The 13,795-nt window shown below is 45.6% G+C and overlaps 1 protein-coding gene across 1 annotated transcript in view; it reads left to right on the forward strand.

Annotated features, from left to right (window-relative positions):
* The first annotated feature begins 1,403 nt into the window (after positions 1-1,403).
* The window catches only part of ITGA8 (integrin subunit alpha 8), a 236,120-nt gene continuing 223,728 nt past the window's right edge, over positions 1,404-13,795 (forward strand). Inside the window, exons 1-2 of the mRNA XM_077490849.1 lie at positions 1,404-1,642; positions 12,486-12,619. Of these exons, the coding sequence (XP_077346975.1) occupies positions 1,479-1,642; positions 12,486-12,619 (298 nt within the window). The 5' untranslated portion in view covers positions 1,404-1,478. The remainder of the gene's footprint in view (positions 1,643-12,485; positions 12,620-13,795) is intronic.

Consider the following 13,795-nt stretch of genomic DNA (forward strand, 5'->3'; position numbering starts at 1 on the left):
ACCAGTGACCCTTTTAACTGCTAGGCAAGAGTGCTACCCACTACACCACTGTGCCACTGTGCCACTTTTCTTACCATGTAATTTGGCAGTGAATTAGGGTGTGTGTGTGTGTGTGGGGGGGGGGGGGGGTGCAGGGAAGGTAAGTAAATAATGGAAATTAAGGAACCCCATTAATAAATAACAGATCCTGTTTAAAAACAGCTCAGGACAGATGAGAACAGGTCAGGTCAGGACAGATCATGACAGATGAGGATAGGTCAGTAGAGATGAGAACAGGTCATGCAAGATGATGACAGGTCAGGACGGATGAATACAGGTGAGGACAGGTCATGACAGAAGAGGACCGGTCAGTTCAGATGAGGACAGGTCATGCAGGTGAGGAAAGGTCATGACAGATGAGGACAGGTCATGACAGATGAGAACAGGTCAGTGGAGATGAGAACGGGTCATGACAGATGAGGACAGATCATGACGGATGAGGACAGGTCATGACAGATGAGGACAGGTCAGGACGGATGAATACAGGTCAGGATATATGAGGACAGGTCAGGACATAGGAGGATAGGTCATGACAGAAGAAGACAGGTCAGTACAGGTGAGGACAGGTCATGCAGGTGAGGACAGGTCATGACAGATGAGAACAAGTCATGACAGATAAGAACATGTCATGACAGATGAGGACAAGTCAGGACAGATAAAAACAGATGGGGACAGGTCATGACAGATGGGGACAGATGAGGACAGGTCAGGACGGATGAATACAGGTGAGGACAGGTCAGAATATATGAGGACAGGTGAGGACAGATGAGGACAGATCATGACAGATCATGACAGATGAGAACAAGTCATGACAGATAAGAACATGTCATGACAGATGAGGACAAGTCAGGACAGATCAAAACAGATGCGGACAGGTCATGACAAATTGGGACAGATGAGGACAGGTCAGGAGGGATGAATACAGGTGAGGACAGGTCATGACAGATGAGTACAGGTCAGGAGGGATGAATACAGGTGAGGACAGGTCATGACAGATGAGGACAGGTCAGGATATATGAGGACAGGTCAGGGCAGGGTGGGGTCCTTTTAATTAGCAGCAAAATCATTAGAAAAAAGCAAAAAATAAAAATATTAATAATTATTCATGTTGTAAAGCGCTGCGCAAACTGTTGGCGCGATATAAATCCTGTATGATAATAATCTCAATCTACAATTTTTTTTTCTGGATTCGTTTCCACAATCATTGTCCATTGCATGTTCAGAATGCCGAATTTCTATGAACAATTAGGAAAGCCTCATTGGTGACCCTGCCTGGTAATGAAGGGTGAGTTGGGTGAGATGCTGGATGGTGGTCCTCCAGTGCAGTGCCAGCCTCCCGGCCCCTCCCCCTGCCTGTCCGGGCGCTAAGGGGAGTCAGTGAGCGCTGATCAGTCCGCACAGCTCCGCTCTTCTCCGGACTCATCACCGCCGCCTCCAGGATGCTCCCCCCCGGGATCCCGGCTCTGTCTCTGCTCACCCTGGCCAGCCTGTGCCCGCTACTCCGAGCCTTCAACCTGGACACCGACAAGGTCACCGTCTACACCGGACCCCCCGGCAGCTACTTCGGATACTCTGTGGATTTCTATACTCCGGACTCCCGAACGTAAGTCGGATGTCTGACTATGAATGATGTGACATCGGGATGCTGAGAGCCATCAATGGACCATCCCTGATCATTGCTGGACCACAGGAGGTTCTCATCAGATGGGACCTAAAGAGGACCTGTCCTGGGGAGTCCAGAGAGCCTTCCCCAACCAGGATGATAGGGGCCCCTGAGCAATGTCTGCCTTCCAGATAAGTAACCACTGACCCCAATCATCTGTATAGCTATTTACTGATCCCCCATTGTAAGGAGACATTCTTCTCACTGACCCCCAATGTAAGGGACATTCTTTACATTCACCCCTAAGGTGAGGGACATTCATCCCACTGACCACCAATCCAAGGGACATTCATCCCACTGACCACCAATCCAAGGGACATTCATCAACTGACCCCCAAAGTAAGGAGCATTCATCCCACTGACCCCCAAAGTAAGGAGCATTCATCCCACTGACCCCCAATATAAGGAGCATTCATCCCACTGACCCTCATTGTAAGGAGACATTCTAATCTCTGACCCTCAATGTAAAGGGCATTCTTTACATTCACCCCTAAGGTGAGGGACATTCATCCCACTGACCACCAAAGGGAACATTTATCCCACCAACCCTCAAAGTAAGGAGCATTCATCCCACTGACCCCCAATATAAGGAGCCTTCATCCCACTGACCCCCAATATAAGGAGCATTCATCCCACTGACCACCAACGTCAAGAACATTATTTACATTCACCCCTAGGGTAGGGGATGTCTATCCCACTGACCACTAATGTAAGGAACATTCCTCCCACTGACCCCCAATGTAAGGAGCATTCTTCCCATTTACCATCAATGTAAGGGACATTCTTCCCACTGACCATCAATGTAAGGGACATTCTTTACATTGACCCCTTAGGTAGGGGATGTCTATTCCACTGACCACTAATGTAAGGGACATTCTTCCCACTGACCCCCAATGCAAGGAGCATTCTTCCCATTTACCATCAATGTAAGGGACATTCTTACCATTGACCACCAATGTAAGTGACATTCCTTCCACTGATCACCAATATATGGGATATACTTGCCCTGAACCCCCAATGTAAGGAGCATTCTTCCCACTGACCACCAATGTAAGGAGTATTCTTCCAATTTACCATTAATGTAAGGGACGTTCTTCCCACTGCCCCCCAATGTAAGGAGTATTCATCCCACTGACCACCAATCTAAGGGACATTCTTTACATTGACCCCTAAGGTAAGGGGCATTCTTCACACTGATCACCAATGTAAGGAACATTCTTCCCACTGACCACCAATGTAAGGGGCATTCTTCCCACTGACCACCAATGTAAGGGGCATTCTTCCCATTGACCATCAGTGTAAAGGGCATTCTTCCCATTGACCTCCAATGTGTTGGGCATTCTTTCCACTAACCACCTATGTATGGAATGTTTTTCTCACTGACATTCAGTGTAGGAGGCATTCTTTCCACTGACCCCCAATATTGTGAGCATTAGTCACACTGACCCCCAATATAGGGATTCTTCCCACTGACAGGTAGTATAATGGGGCCCTTCTACTACTGACCAGCAATGTAAGGGGGCTCTTCATCCAATGCCCACCACCAATGTGAGACGGTCCATCTCACTGATCACCAGTGTTCGGGGGGCACTTTACTGACCCTCAGTGTAAGGGAACGCTGCATTAGTTCTGTCTTCTATGATTATAATTTGTTTTATTTCATTATTTGCATTGAAAATAATGTTGATGTATAAAGCAGCCCTGTTGTCTGATGTACTAAGCACCGCACATTCCTTATTCGTTTATCTATTCTAATATCACAACTTACCGTTCACACTAACACGCTGTGAGTTGTAGATATCTTATATAATAGCAGGGGTTCCCTGAGATCTGAATGTCATTTCAGGAGCTCCTCCATGTTACAATGGATGAAAAAGGCTGGTGCTGCTGATACACCGGCTGTCATGCTGATCCAGTGGCTTCAGTGCTCCTAATCCACTGACCTGGAGCAATGATGTAGTTGTGTAGTTCTGAATCTCTTTGGCTTTCCTGATGTGCATGCTTAATGCCATAGGCTTGGCTTCCGCTGAAGTCATAGACAGCCAGATAGTTATCATTTTTAAATTACTTGCAAGGGCAGCTTCACTGTTCGTCCCTGTACAGGCGAACCCATAGTATTTGCAGCCAGGGAAATAGCATGTTCAGATGCTGGCAATGGCATTTTTGGTATTTGTCTCTCTACAGGTGAAGCCATGGTCTCAACAGCCAGGCAACTAGCATTTTCAGTTGTTAGCAATGGCGGTTTTGGTTTTCTTAAAGAGGTGGAACTAGGGTTACATAGATGTTTTTTTTTTTTTACCAGCGAGTACCCACACCGATACTTTTGGTCAAGTACTCGCCAATAACAAGTACTTACAAAATGAATGGGCTCAAATCGCATTGCAAAGAATCGCATGCAATTTGAACAGGAATGCGGTGCCCGCAACATTTCACCCAACACTCCTGTGTGAACCCAGGCGGAAATCACTATGACAATCCTGGGTTCACACAGGATCCATGGGAGAAACTGCATGTGATTCAAACAAGAATTGCACCGCAGTCCGGTTCAAATCATATGCGATTCTTTGCAGTGCGATTTGAGCTCATTCATTTTGTAGGGCTCAAATTGCACCACAAAGATATCAGTTTCAGGTGCAAATGCTTAGTATCAGCACTGAAACTGATAACGGTGCAATCCTAGGTGGAACAAAGGTATTGACAGCCAGGCATCTAGCATTTTCAGATTCAGGTCAGCAATGGCAACTTCTGTATTTCTCTTAGTCAGGGTTTCCTATAATAGCTGGTTTTAGGTGTTTTCTACTGAGAACTGCTGAAAATTCAAGTTGCCTGGCTGCCATTCTTTTTCTCTAGTGTCAGTAGTTTCTGAGTCCCTGTCTTGGAGTTCTGACTTCCGTCTGCCTTTACTGGCTGCATGCTTGTTCTGGCTGATTGACTCATGAAGTAGTGAAGTCTGAGAGCCAGGGCAGCTGCATTTCCAGAGGACCTGAATGGCATACTTGGCTCAGGTTTTCTTAGCGCTCGGCTTGCTTGCAGCGTTGAGGTCAGTGTGCAGGATCAGAGAATTGTCGCGACACGCAGAGGGGACCTGGCAATGACCCCGACCACTTCCTCTATCTGGGAGATGTCAGACACAAACGCATGTGTGCCAGCTGTGCCCGACATGGCGGGACAGTCCCAAGATTCAGAGAATGTACCTAGAGATCCAAGCTGGACAACTTCTTCCCGTCCAATCCCTATCATTTATTAATGAATATCGTTAATTATGAATAATCCAATGGGGTTTATTTACTAAAGGGAAATAGACTGCGCACTTTACAATGTGCAGTTGCTCCAGAGCTTAGTAAATGAGCAGAAACTCAAGAAAATCATCCAATCATGTGCAAGCAAGAATTATTATTTTTATTTCATTTTTTTCCTTGCACGTTATTGGATAATCTTTGCAAAGCCCTGGAGCAACTGCAATTTGCAAAGTGCACTGTCTATTTGCCTTTAGTAAATCAACCCCAATGTCCTCAAAAAGAGGGCTATAAAAGGGTTATAAAAAAAGATTTGATTGTGAGAAAGGTATTTATCATATAAAGGAAAATACACTTTGCATTGCAAGTGCACTTGGAATTAAAGTCGCTGTAGATTCGAGGGGGACATGTAAGGAAAATAAAAATCAGCATTTTAGCTTGCACATGATTGGATGATAAAATTAGCAGAGCTTCCCCTCATTTCAGATAGACTGTGCACTTTGCAAAGTGCAGTTGCATTCTGCAAGTGCAGTTACTCCAGAGCTTAGTAAATGAGGTAATGCTTCACTTTGCAATGAGTACCCAATCACATGCAAGGAAAAAACAAAAAAAAACAGCATTTTTGCTTGCACATGATTGGATGATGGAAGTCAGCAGAGTTTATGCTCATTTACTAAACTCTGGAGCAACTGCACTTTGTAAAGTGAACAGTCTTTGCCTTTAGTAAATCAACCCCAGCGTGTGAGCGTTGTGACCCTAGGACAGGAAAAGCTTTAGTAGCAGGATCACCAGGTGAAAAAAAAAAGTCAAAAGAAAGAAAACTTTAATGCAGCCACCGCATCTAAGAACTGGTGAGCTGCAATATAATACATTTGTGTTTTTAGGTTTAGATACACTTAAAAAAAAAGAGGATTTTACTTTGCACATGATTGGAAAAATGAAATTTGTTACAGCACATTCACATATTCGATTATTAAACCAACCCCAACCAATAGCTGTTTTGAGAAAACGACTGTTTCTAAGTGATGTAGAACTACAAGCATCAGCATGTCACGTCACAGGTGACCTGGTACTGGTGCAGCTTGTGTGACACTACGGATACTCTCTGGGGTAGATTCTGGAACAAGGTAGACACCGGTGTTGGTATTGTTATTATGTAGTTTCAGGAAAACAGGCGTAAAGAAGGGCTTGCTGCCTGATTTCTACTTACAGCTCCACATGTGCAAACCTCTATCCAGGGATTTTTTTCAGCGGGAACGTGGGGGAACGCAGTTCCGGCACCTCCAGCACTGACTGTATGTAATGGTAAGGGGTGCTGGGGTGTGCTGCAGGGTCTATTGATGCTGGCTGCTGAGGGATCTATTCTACCTGCAGGGGATCTATTTTTGCAGGGGGGTCTATTCTTACTGGTGGGGGACCTATTGTTGGTGGAGGTGGGTCTTATATCGCTGAGGGGTCAGTTATGGCTGGGAGAGATCTACTGTTGAGGGAGGGTCTATTGATGCTGGCTGTGAGGATCTTTGTTGTTGCTGCTGGGGGATTTTGTTTCGGGTGGCCCATTGTTAATGTTGGGATCTATTGTTGCTAGAGGAGGCTTTATTGTTACTGGCTACAGGGGATCTATTTTACTGCTTTTCTTGTTAACATTAACAAATCCCATACAAATTACTTATCACCACAAAATGATACTTGGTTCTGTATTCTCCAAAAGGGCAGTAATGGGAGGTAAGTAGAGGGCGAGGCGGAGAAAAGGGGTGACTCAGAAAGGGGGAGTTCCTGCACCGATTGTCTGAGAAAAAAAGCCCTGCTTCTATCTCCTTCTATAGATCCAGTGCCTGTCTCCTCTCTATAGAGTAAAATATGTGAACAGCTCCACCACGTCTTATAAATATGTAATGTATCCAAAGTACATTAAAGATTTATAATCATAGAAATCTGGAAACAGAGGAACAATGCCGAGTGTATGGAACAATGCAGAGGCGTTTGGGGTTATTTACCCAAATCCACTTTGGACTACAAGTGCACTTGGAAGTAAAGTCGCTGTAGATCCGAGGGGGGCATGCAAGGAAAATAAAATACAGCATTTTAGCTTGCACATGATTGGGTGATAATATCAGCAGAGCTTCCCCTGATTTCAGATCTACCCCTCAGATCTACAGCGACTGCAACTCCAAGTCCACAGAAATAAATCAACCCCGGTGTGTGTCAGAACGCGGCATTGGACTTGTGTTGGTTTATTTCTTAAATTCAGTTATCACTTGGAATAGTAATGATGTAGTAGAGGAAAAAAGAGAGAGAGAAAACTAGAGCGAAAGGGAGAGAGAGAGAGAGGAAATGAGAGAGAGAGAGAGAGAGAGAGAGAGAGAGAGAGAGAGAGAGAGAGACAGAGAGAGAGAGAGAAGAATGAAGAGAGAGAGAGAGGAAAGAAGAGAGAGAGAGAGAGAGGGGGGAAAGAAGAGAGAGAGGAAAGAAGAGAAAGAGAGAGAGAGGAAAGAAGAGAGAGAGAGAGAGAGGGGAAAAAAGAGAGAGAAAGAGGAAAGGAGAGAGAGGAAAGGGGAGAGAGAGCGAGATAGAGAGACAGAGAGGGAAAGAAGAGAAAGAGAGAGAGAGAGAAAAGAGGGGGAGAGAGAGGAAAGAAGAGAGATAGGAAATAAGAGAGAGACACACAGAAGGGAAAGAAGAGAGAGTGGAAAGAAGAGAAAGAGAGAGAGAGAGGAAAGGAGAGAGTGAGAAAGGGGGAAGAAGAGAATGAGATAGAGAGGAAAGAAAGGAGAGAGAGAGAAAAATAGGGGAGAGAGAGGAAAAAAAGAGAGAGGAAAGAAGAGAGATAGGAAATAAGAGAGAGACACACAGAGGGGAAAGAAGAGAGAGGGAAAAAGGGAGAGAAACAAAAAAGAGAGAGGAAAGAAGAGAAAGAGAGAGAGAGAGAGAGAGGAAAGGAGAGAGAGCGAGTGAGGAAAGGAGAGAGAGAGAGAGAGAGAGAGAGAGAGAGAGAAAGGGGAAAGAAGGGAAAGAAAGGAGAGAGAGAGGGGAAAGAAGAGAGAGAGAGGAAAGAAGAGAGAGGAAAGAAGAGAGAGAGGAAAGAAGAGAGAGAGAGAGAGAGAGAGAGAGAGGAAAGGAGAGAGAGAGAGAGAAAGGGTAAAGAAGAGAAAGGGAGAGAGGAAAGAAAGGAGAGAGAGGGGAAAGAAGAGACAGAGCGGAGAGAGAGGAAAGAAGAGAGAGCGAGGAAAGAAGGCAGAGAGAGGAAAGAAGAGAGAGAGGCACACACATAGAGGGGAAAGAAGAGAGAGAGCGAGAGAGAGAGAGAGAGAGAAAGGAAAGAAGAGAGAGAGAGAGAGAAAGGAAAGAAGAGAGAGAGAGAAAGAGAGAAAATAAAAGAAAGAAAAGAAGAGAGAGAAGGAGAGAGGAAAGAAGAGAGAGAGAGGAAAGAAGAGAGAGAGAGGAAAGAAGAGGGAGCGAGGAAAGAAGAGAGAGAGAGAAAGGAAAGAAGAGAGAGAGAGAAAGAGAGAAAATAAAAGAAAGGAAAGAAGAGACAGAGGGAGAGCAGAAAGAAGAGCTATATTAAGAAAGAGGGATACCGGGAGTAGAGAGAGATGAGGCAAAGAGTTTTGGGAATAAAAGAGAGAAATTAAAGGATAAGTTTACCTTTGGAACATGTTATATATTCCATTCATATTTAGGGTGGAACATGTAACATGTTGCATCTCCTGCCCCCTCCCCCTCCAATCCCCCCCCCCCCCCAGTGACAGCAGGCATGGGTTCCTCTCCCTGCACCCCCTGTCACTTTCTGAAAACACAGCAGCTGCACAGGGCACCGCCCACACAGTCACGTTATTCATTCACTGATTCCTGTGAATGAATAAACTACGAGTACTGTCTCCCACCAAGGCAGACGCACTTGTAGTTTCAATGGGCAGATGAGCGCTCTCGTAGTCCATTGATATGTCTGAGGACTTTCAAAAAAGTCAAAGAGAACAGAAAAAGGTAAGAGAGGAAAGAGAGAGGGGTGCATGCCCGGCGTATCACTTTCCATGGGCATATCAGGAGCCAATACAGTGTACATGTATGGGTTTACAACCACTTTAAATTAATCCTTTTAAAGTGACTCCAAAGCCTCAAGAATGTTTACATTAATGCATGCAATGCATTAATATAAAAAAACCTTCTCTGCTGCAGGATCCCCCCAGCCCCCAGCTCTTATTCTTTCCTGAGTCTATACGATCCAGCGACATGCACAAGAGCAGCGTCTCTCACCACTGTCTCCCTCCTCATTGGGCAGATTAATCAACTCCAGTGACGAGAGAGCAAGGAGTTCGGGCCGAGTCCGGCTGTCTGTGTGAATGGACACAGCAGCAGAGCTCGAGAGCGAGCACACACGAGTGCCCCCATGGGAAGTGGCTTCCTGTGGACAAATAGGAGGAGCCAGAAGCATTGGCAGGGGACCCGAAAAGAGAAGGCTCGGGGCTGCTCTGTGCAATTCCATTGCCACCAATTCCAGAGCAGGTAAATATAGAGATGTTTGTTATTTTTTTTTTTTTTTTATTAAGCTTTAATGCTTTAAGGTTGGGCTGTCATTACCAGTGACTACAGTACCGGTGTCTGTGTACATTAAAGCAGCCAGTCAGTAATGAAGCTGAAGTGATAGAGGTAGCAAATGAGCCAATGTGCTTGATTCCTTCCCTAGCAATCAGTACCCTTAAAGCGGGAGTCCGCCGTTTTTTTTTTGTTTTTTTAAGCCAGCAGCTACAAATACTGCAGCTGCTGACTTTTAAAATAGTGACACTTACCCGCCCAGCGCGCCCGCGATGTCGGCACCCGAAGCCGATCTCTCGATCATCTCTCGGGTGCTGCCGCCGCCATCTTGAGTATGGGAATCAGGAAGTGGAGCCTTTCGGCTTCATTTCCCGGTTCCCTACTGCGCATGCGCGAGTCGCGCTGCGCAATAAGGATGGTCCCCTCTGTCTCTGGGATCCGTGTGTTTCCCAGCAGACAGCGGGGGACTTTCGGAAAGGGGCGTAGATTCTGCGGAAAGGGGCGTACCTTCTGCAGAATCTACGCCAGAAGTGGGTGCAGATACCTGTACTGTACAGGTACCTGCACCCCCCTCCCCCCTGAAAGGTGCCAATTGTGGCGCCGGAGGGGGGGAGGATTCCAATGAGCGGAAGGTCCACTTTAGGGTGGACCTCCGCTTTAATATAGGTCTGATTGTGGTACAGGATGTCTTAGGGACCCAGCCTGGAAGTCATAGCAGATGGAGTGAGTGATCAGAGTATTAAGGCACAAGCACAGGTGTGTGCAGCCTATTGCATTAGGGTGTGCACCCCAAAGCTCAAACACACATGATTTTATCTGCAGCCTTAGCTGCACGGGACAGTGAGTGAAGGGGAAATGCCATGTGCTGAGCGGCTTCCTTTTCATTCACAAACTGAAGTATAGTAAACATTGTTTAATATGCTTCAGTTATGATTGAACTCAGTTCATTTAGAAAAGGAAGGGGCCGGTAAATGACATATTGATTGGCCCCTTCTCCACTCTCCATCCTGAAACATGTGAAGAAGCAATATTATGGAAAGCCCGAGCAGTAGGGGGAATCGGCACCGCACAGAGTGATTAGGGTGTGCCCAGGCACCCCTGGCACACCCCATGCGCACACCTATGTGCAAAATTATGGTATAGAGCTTCCTGGGATACACATCTAGTTAATATTAGGAGTGTAGAAGAAGGAGAAGAGGGAGACATGCATATCATTGTCATTAAGATGAGATGACAGTTGCTGGTCTGGGGGAGTCCGTTGTACCCGACGCAGCACCATCTCAGAAATGGGGCATGGAGGAAGAAGTGTATACATCTTCCCTCTGATCCCTGAGCCCTCTGATCCCTCCTGTATTGACTTGTCTTCCCCGATGTTGTAAAGCGCTGTGCAAACTGTTGGCACTATATAAATCCTGTATAATAATAATAATAATATACATGAAGTGTTATCCATTATGTTATCTGTGATGTTTATTTAAGGAAAGGAGTGAGCCACACTATAGTATTCAAGAGTAAATTAAACCATACCTCCCAACTTTTTGAGATGGGAATGAGGGACACCTATAAGTAAACGTATGTAAGCATAGGACACCCCGCATGTCACGCCCCCTTAAAGGAGAATTATACAAAAAAATTAGTTAAACCCACAGGTGCTTTTTTTTTTTCTCCACTCATATTCCTTTATACAGGCTTTTGAAATTTACAAATGCAGCAATTTAGAAACTGGGTGAAAGGTTTAGCGCTGGGAAACACTTTTTTAACATTATGGCTTCATGCCCACCTAGGCGTTTTTGAGCTGCAAATGGCATAGGCGTTTTTAAGCTGTAAAAAAAACCCAGGACCAGTGCGTTCCGTGGCGTGGAGCTAGAGCTGTAAAAACGCGAATCGCGGGAAAACGTGCAAAAACGCGCAACATATTTTCTTTGTTTTCTGAGTGCTATAGCCAAGAGATGTGTTTCTTAAAAAACGCTACTTAACGCTAACGCTAAAAAACGCGCAAAAACGCGCAAAAACGCCAATGCAAAACGCGGTAAAAATCACGTTTTTAACAACAATTTTTCCAGGCATCGGAGCTAGCTTTGCAGCCAGTTTTTTACAACGTCCGTGTGCATGAGCGCTAAAAAGTGCATTTTATATACAACTAGTGCCAGGAAAAGATCATCCATTGCCAAGGGCAAAGAAAGCAAATTGTAGGAGGAGAGGGAGAGCACAGCCCACACTTCCTCCCGCCTCTCCCCTCCTTATTGCTACCAGCGTTGGGCTGACAGAAGTAGTGATGATGTTGTCACTACTCCTGTCAGCCTTTTAGTAGAAGGAACTTGCAGTGCCCCATCCCAACAATACATGCTGCGCCCAGGGCAGCCACATTTCTGCCCACCCCTTGTCCTGGCCCTGTATACAACTATATAGATTAGACCAAAATGAGGGACAACTGGGGAGGAAAGAGGGACAGAGGGACTTTGTTCCAAATCAGGGACAGTCCAGCCAAACTTTTGTATAGAGTAGAGAAGTGTTAAGAACTTGATCATCTATGTCTTTATGGACCTTGATTTGTGCACTGGTCCAAATCATTTGGTGGAGGGGGGATTATGGTGTGGGGTTGTTTTTCAGAGGTTGGGCTTGGCCCCTTAGTTCCAGTGGAGAACTCTTAAGGCATCAGCATACTAAGACATTTTGCACAATTTCATGCTCCCAGCTTTGTGGGAACAGTTTGGGGATGGCCCCTTCCTGTTGCAGCATTACCAGTGCCCAAACAAGGTCCATAAAGACATTGATGAGTGAGATTGGGGTGGAGGAACTTGACTGGCCTGTACAGAGTCCTGACCTGAACCCGATTAAACACTTTTGGGATGAATTTGAGCGGAGATTTGTAGTTAGTATCTCCTGGGTGACCACATGCCACCTAAGCCTGCTGTGCTTGGCTTTAATTGCTGACCTGGGATGAATGGGATGAATAGGAAGCTATACTGTGAGCTCTGAAATGACAAGTCTTTATTTTATATTTCTGATTACAGGGCGAGTGTTCTGATTGGAGCACCTAGAGCAAATACCTCCCAACCAGACATTGTAGAAGGAGGCGCTGTGTATAATTGCCCATTCCCGAAGACAGGGACGACCGGATGCAAACGCATTCCATTTGACAATACTAGTAAGTATTATAAATAAATAAAATATTGCAACAACCACCATTTTATTCTCTATGGTGTCTACTAAAAAAAAAATATATAGAATGTTTGGGTGTCCTAAATAATTTTCTAGCAAAAAAAATGATTTTAACTTGAACCCAACAAATGTCAGAAAAAGGTTTAGTGTTTAAGTGGTTAAACTTTTTACACTTACACACAAAAGTCTATTCCATTGACAAATTGTTACAATGTTTATACTTAAAGAGGGATTCCACCAAAAAAAATAAATATTAAAAGCCAGCAGCTATAAATACTACAGCTGCTGACTTTTAATAAATGGACACTCACCTGTCCCGGGTTCCAGCGATGCCGGCAGCCGAGGCCGATCGATCGCTCGGCTCTCGGCTGCTGCAGTCACCATTCTAGGTGAGGGAATCAGGAAGTGAAGCGAATCGGCTTCACTTCCCGGTTCCCTACTGCGCATGCGCGAGTTGCGCCGCGCAATAGGAAATCTCTGCGCTGTCACTGGGACCCGTGTGTCCCAGCAGACAGCGCGGCAGGGCAGGAAATGGCGTAGACTCCCATGGGAGTCTATGCCCGGAAGTGGGTGAAAATACCTGTCTTTGACAGGTATCTCCACCCCCCTCCCCCCTGAAAGGTGCCAATTGTGACACCGGAGGGGGGGAGGGTTCCGATCAGCGGAGGTTCCACTTTAGGGTGGAATCCCGCTTTAAGTTCAACAGATAAAGAATGTTTTGATTTTTGGCAGACTGCCCAGTTTTTCTCTTCTTTTCTTTTGATGGCGGTAGCTTCAGAAGAGCAGAGAGAATTCTCTGCATAGAAAGAATTGTGAAACACTTTTGTCAGGATCGCGATAATGATTCTTGACGATTAATTGTGCAGCTCTACTATATGTTCCCTTTTATTAAGCTTCCCATAGATGATTTGATTTTCTCTCCTTCCACCATGGGTGGAAGGAAAGAAAACTGCTTAATTCAGTCAGTGTGTTGATGGGGGGGCCCCCTCCCACAGCACTATTGTATTCTGCTGGTGATGGGGTGCAGGGAGCCTTCCTGGCCGGCAGAACACAATGATAACTGCTAGTGGCTTTAGCCGCTGGCAGTAATCGCATGTTGAAAATCCAACAGGCTGGCTGTACCCAAACCAATTGATGGATCGACTAGGGTACAGTCAGCTTG

The sequence above is a fragment of the Lithobates pipiens genome, unplaced genomic scaffold, assembly GCF_037356315.1.
Source record: "Lithobates pipiens isolate NorthernLeopardFrog02 unplaced genomic scaffold, aLitPip1_a1.2 Scaffold_19, whole genome shotgun sequence".
Taxonomy (NCBI): domain Eukaryota; kingdom Metazoa; phylum Chordata; class Amphibia; order Anura; family Ranidae; genus Lithobates; species Lithobates pipiens.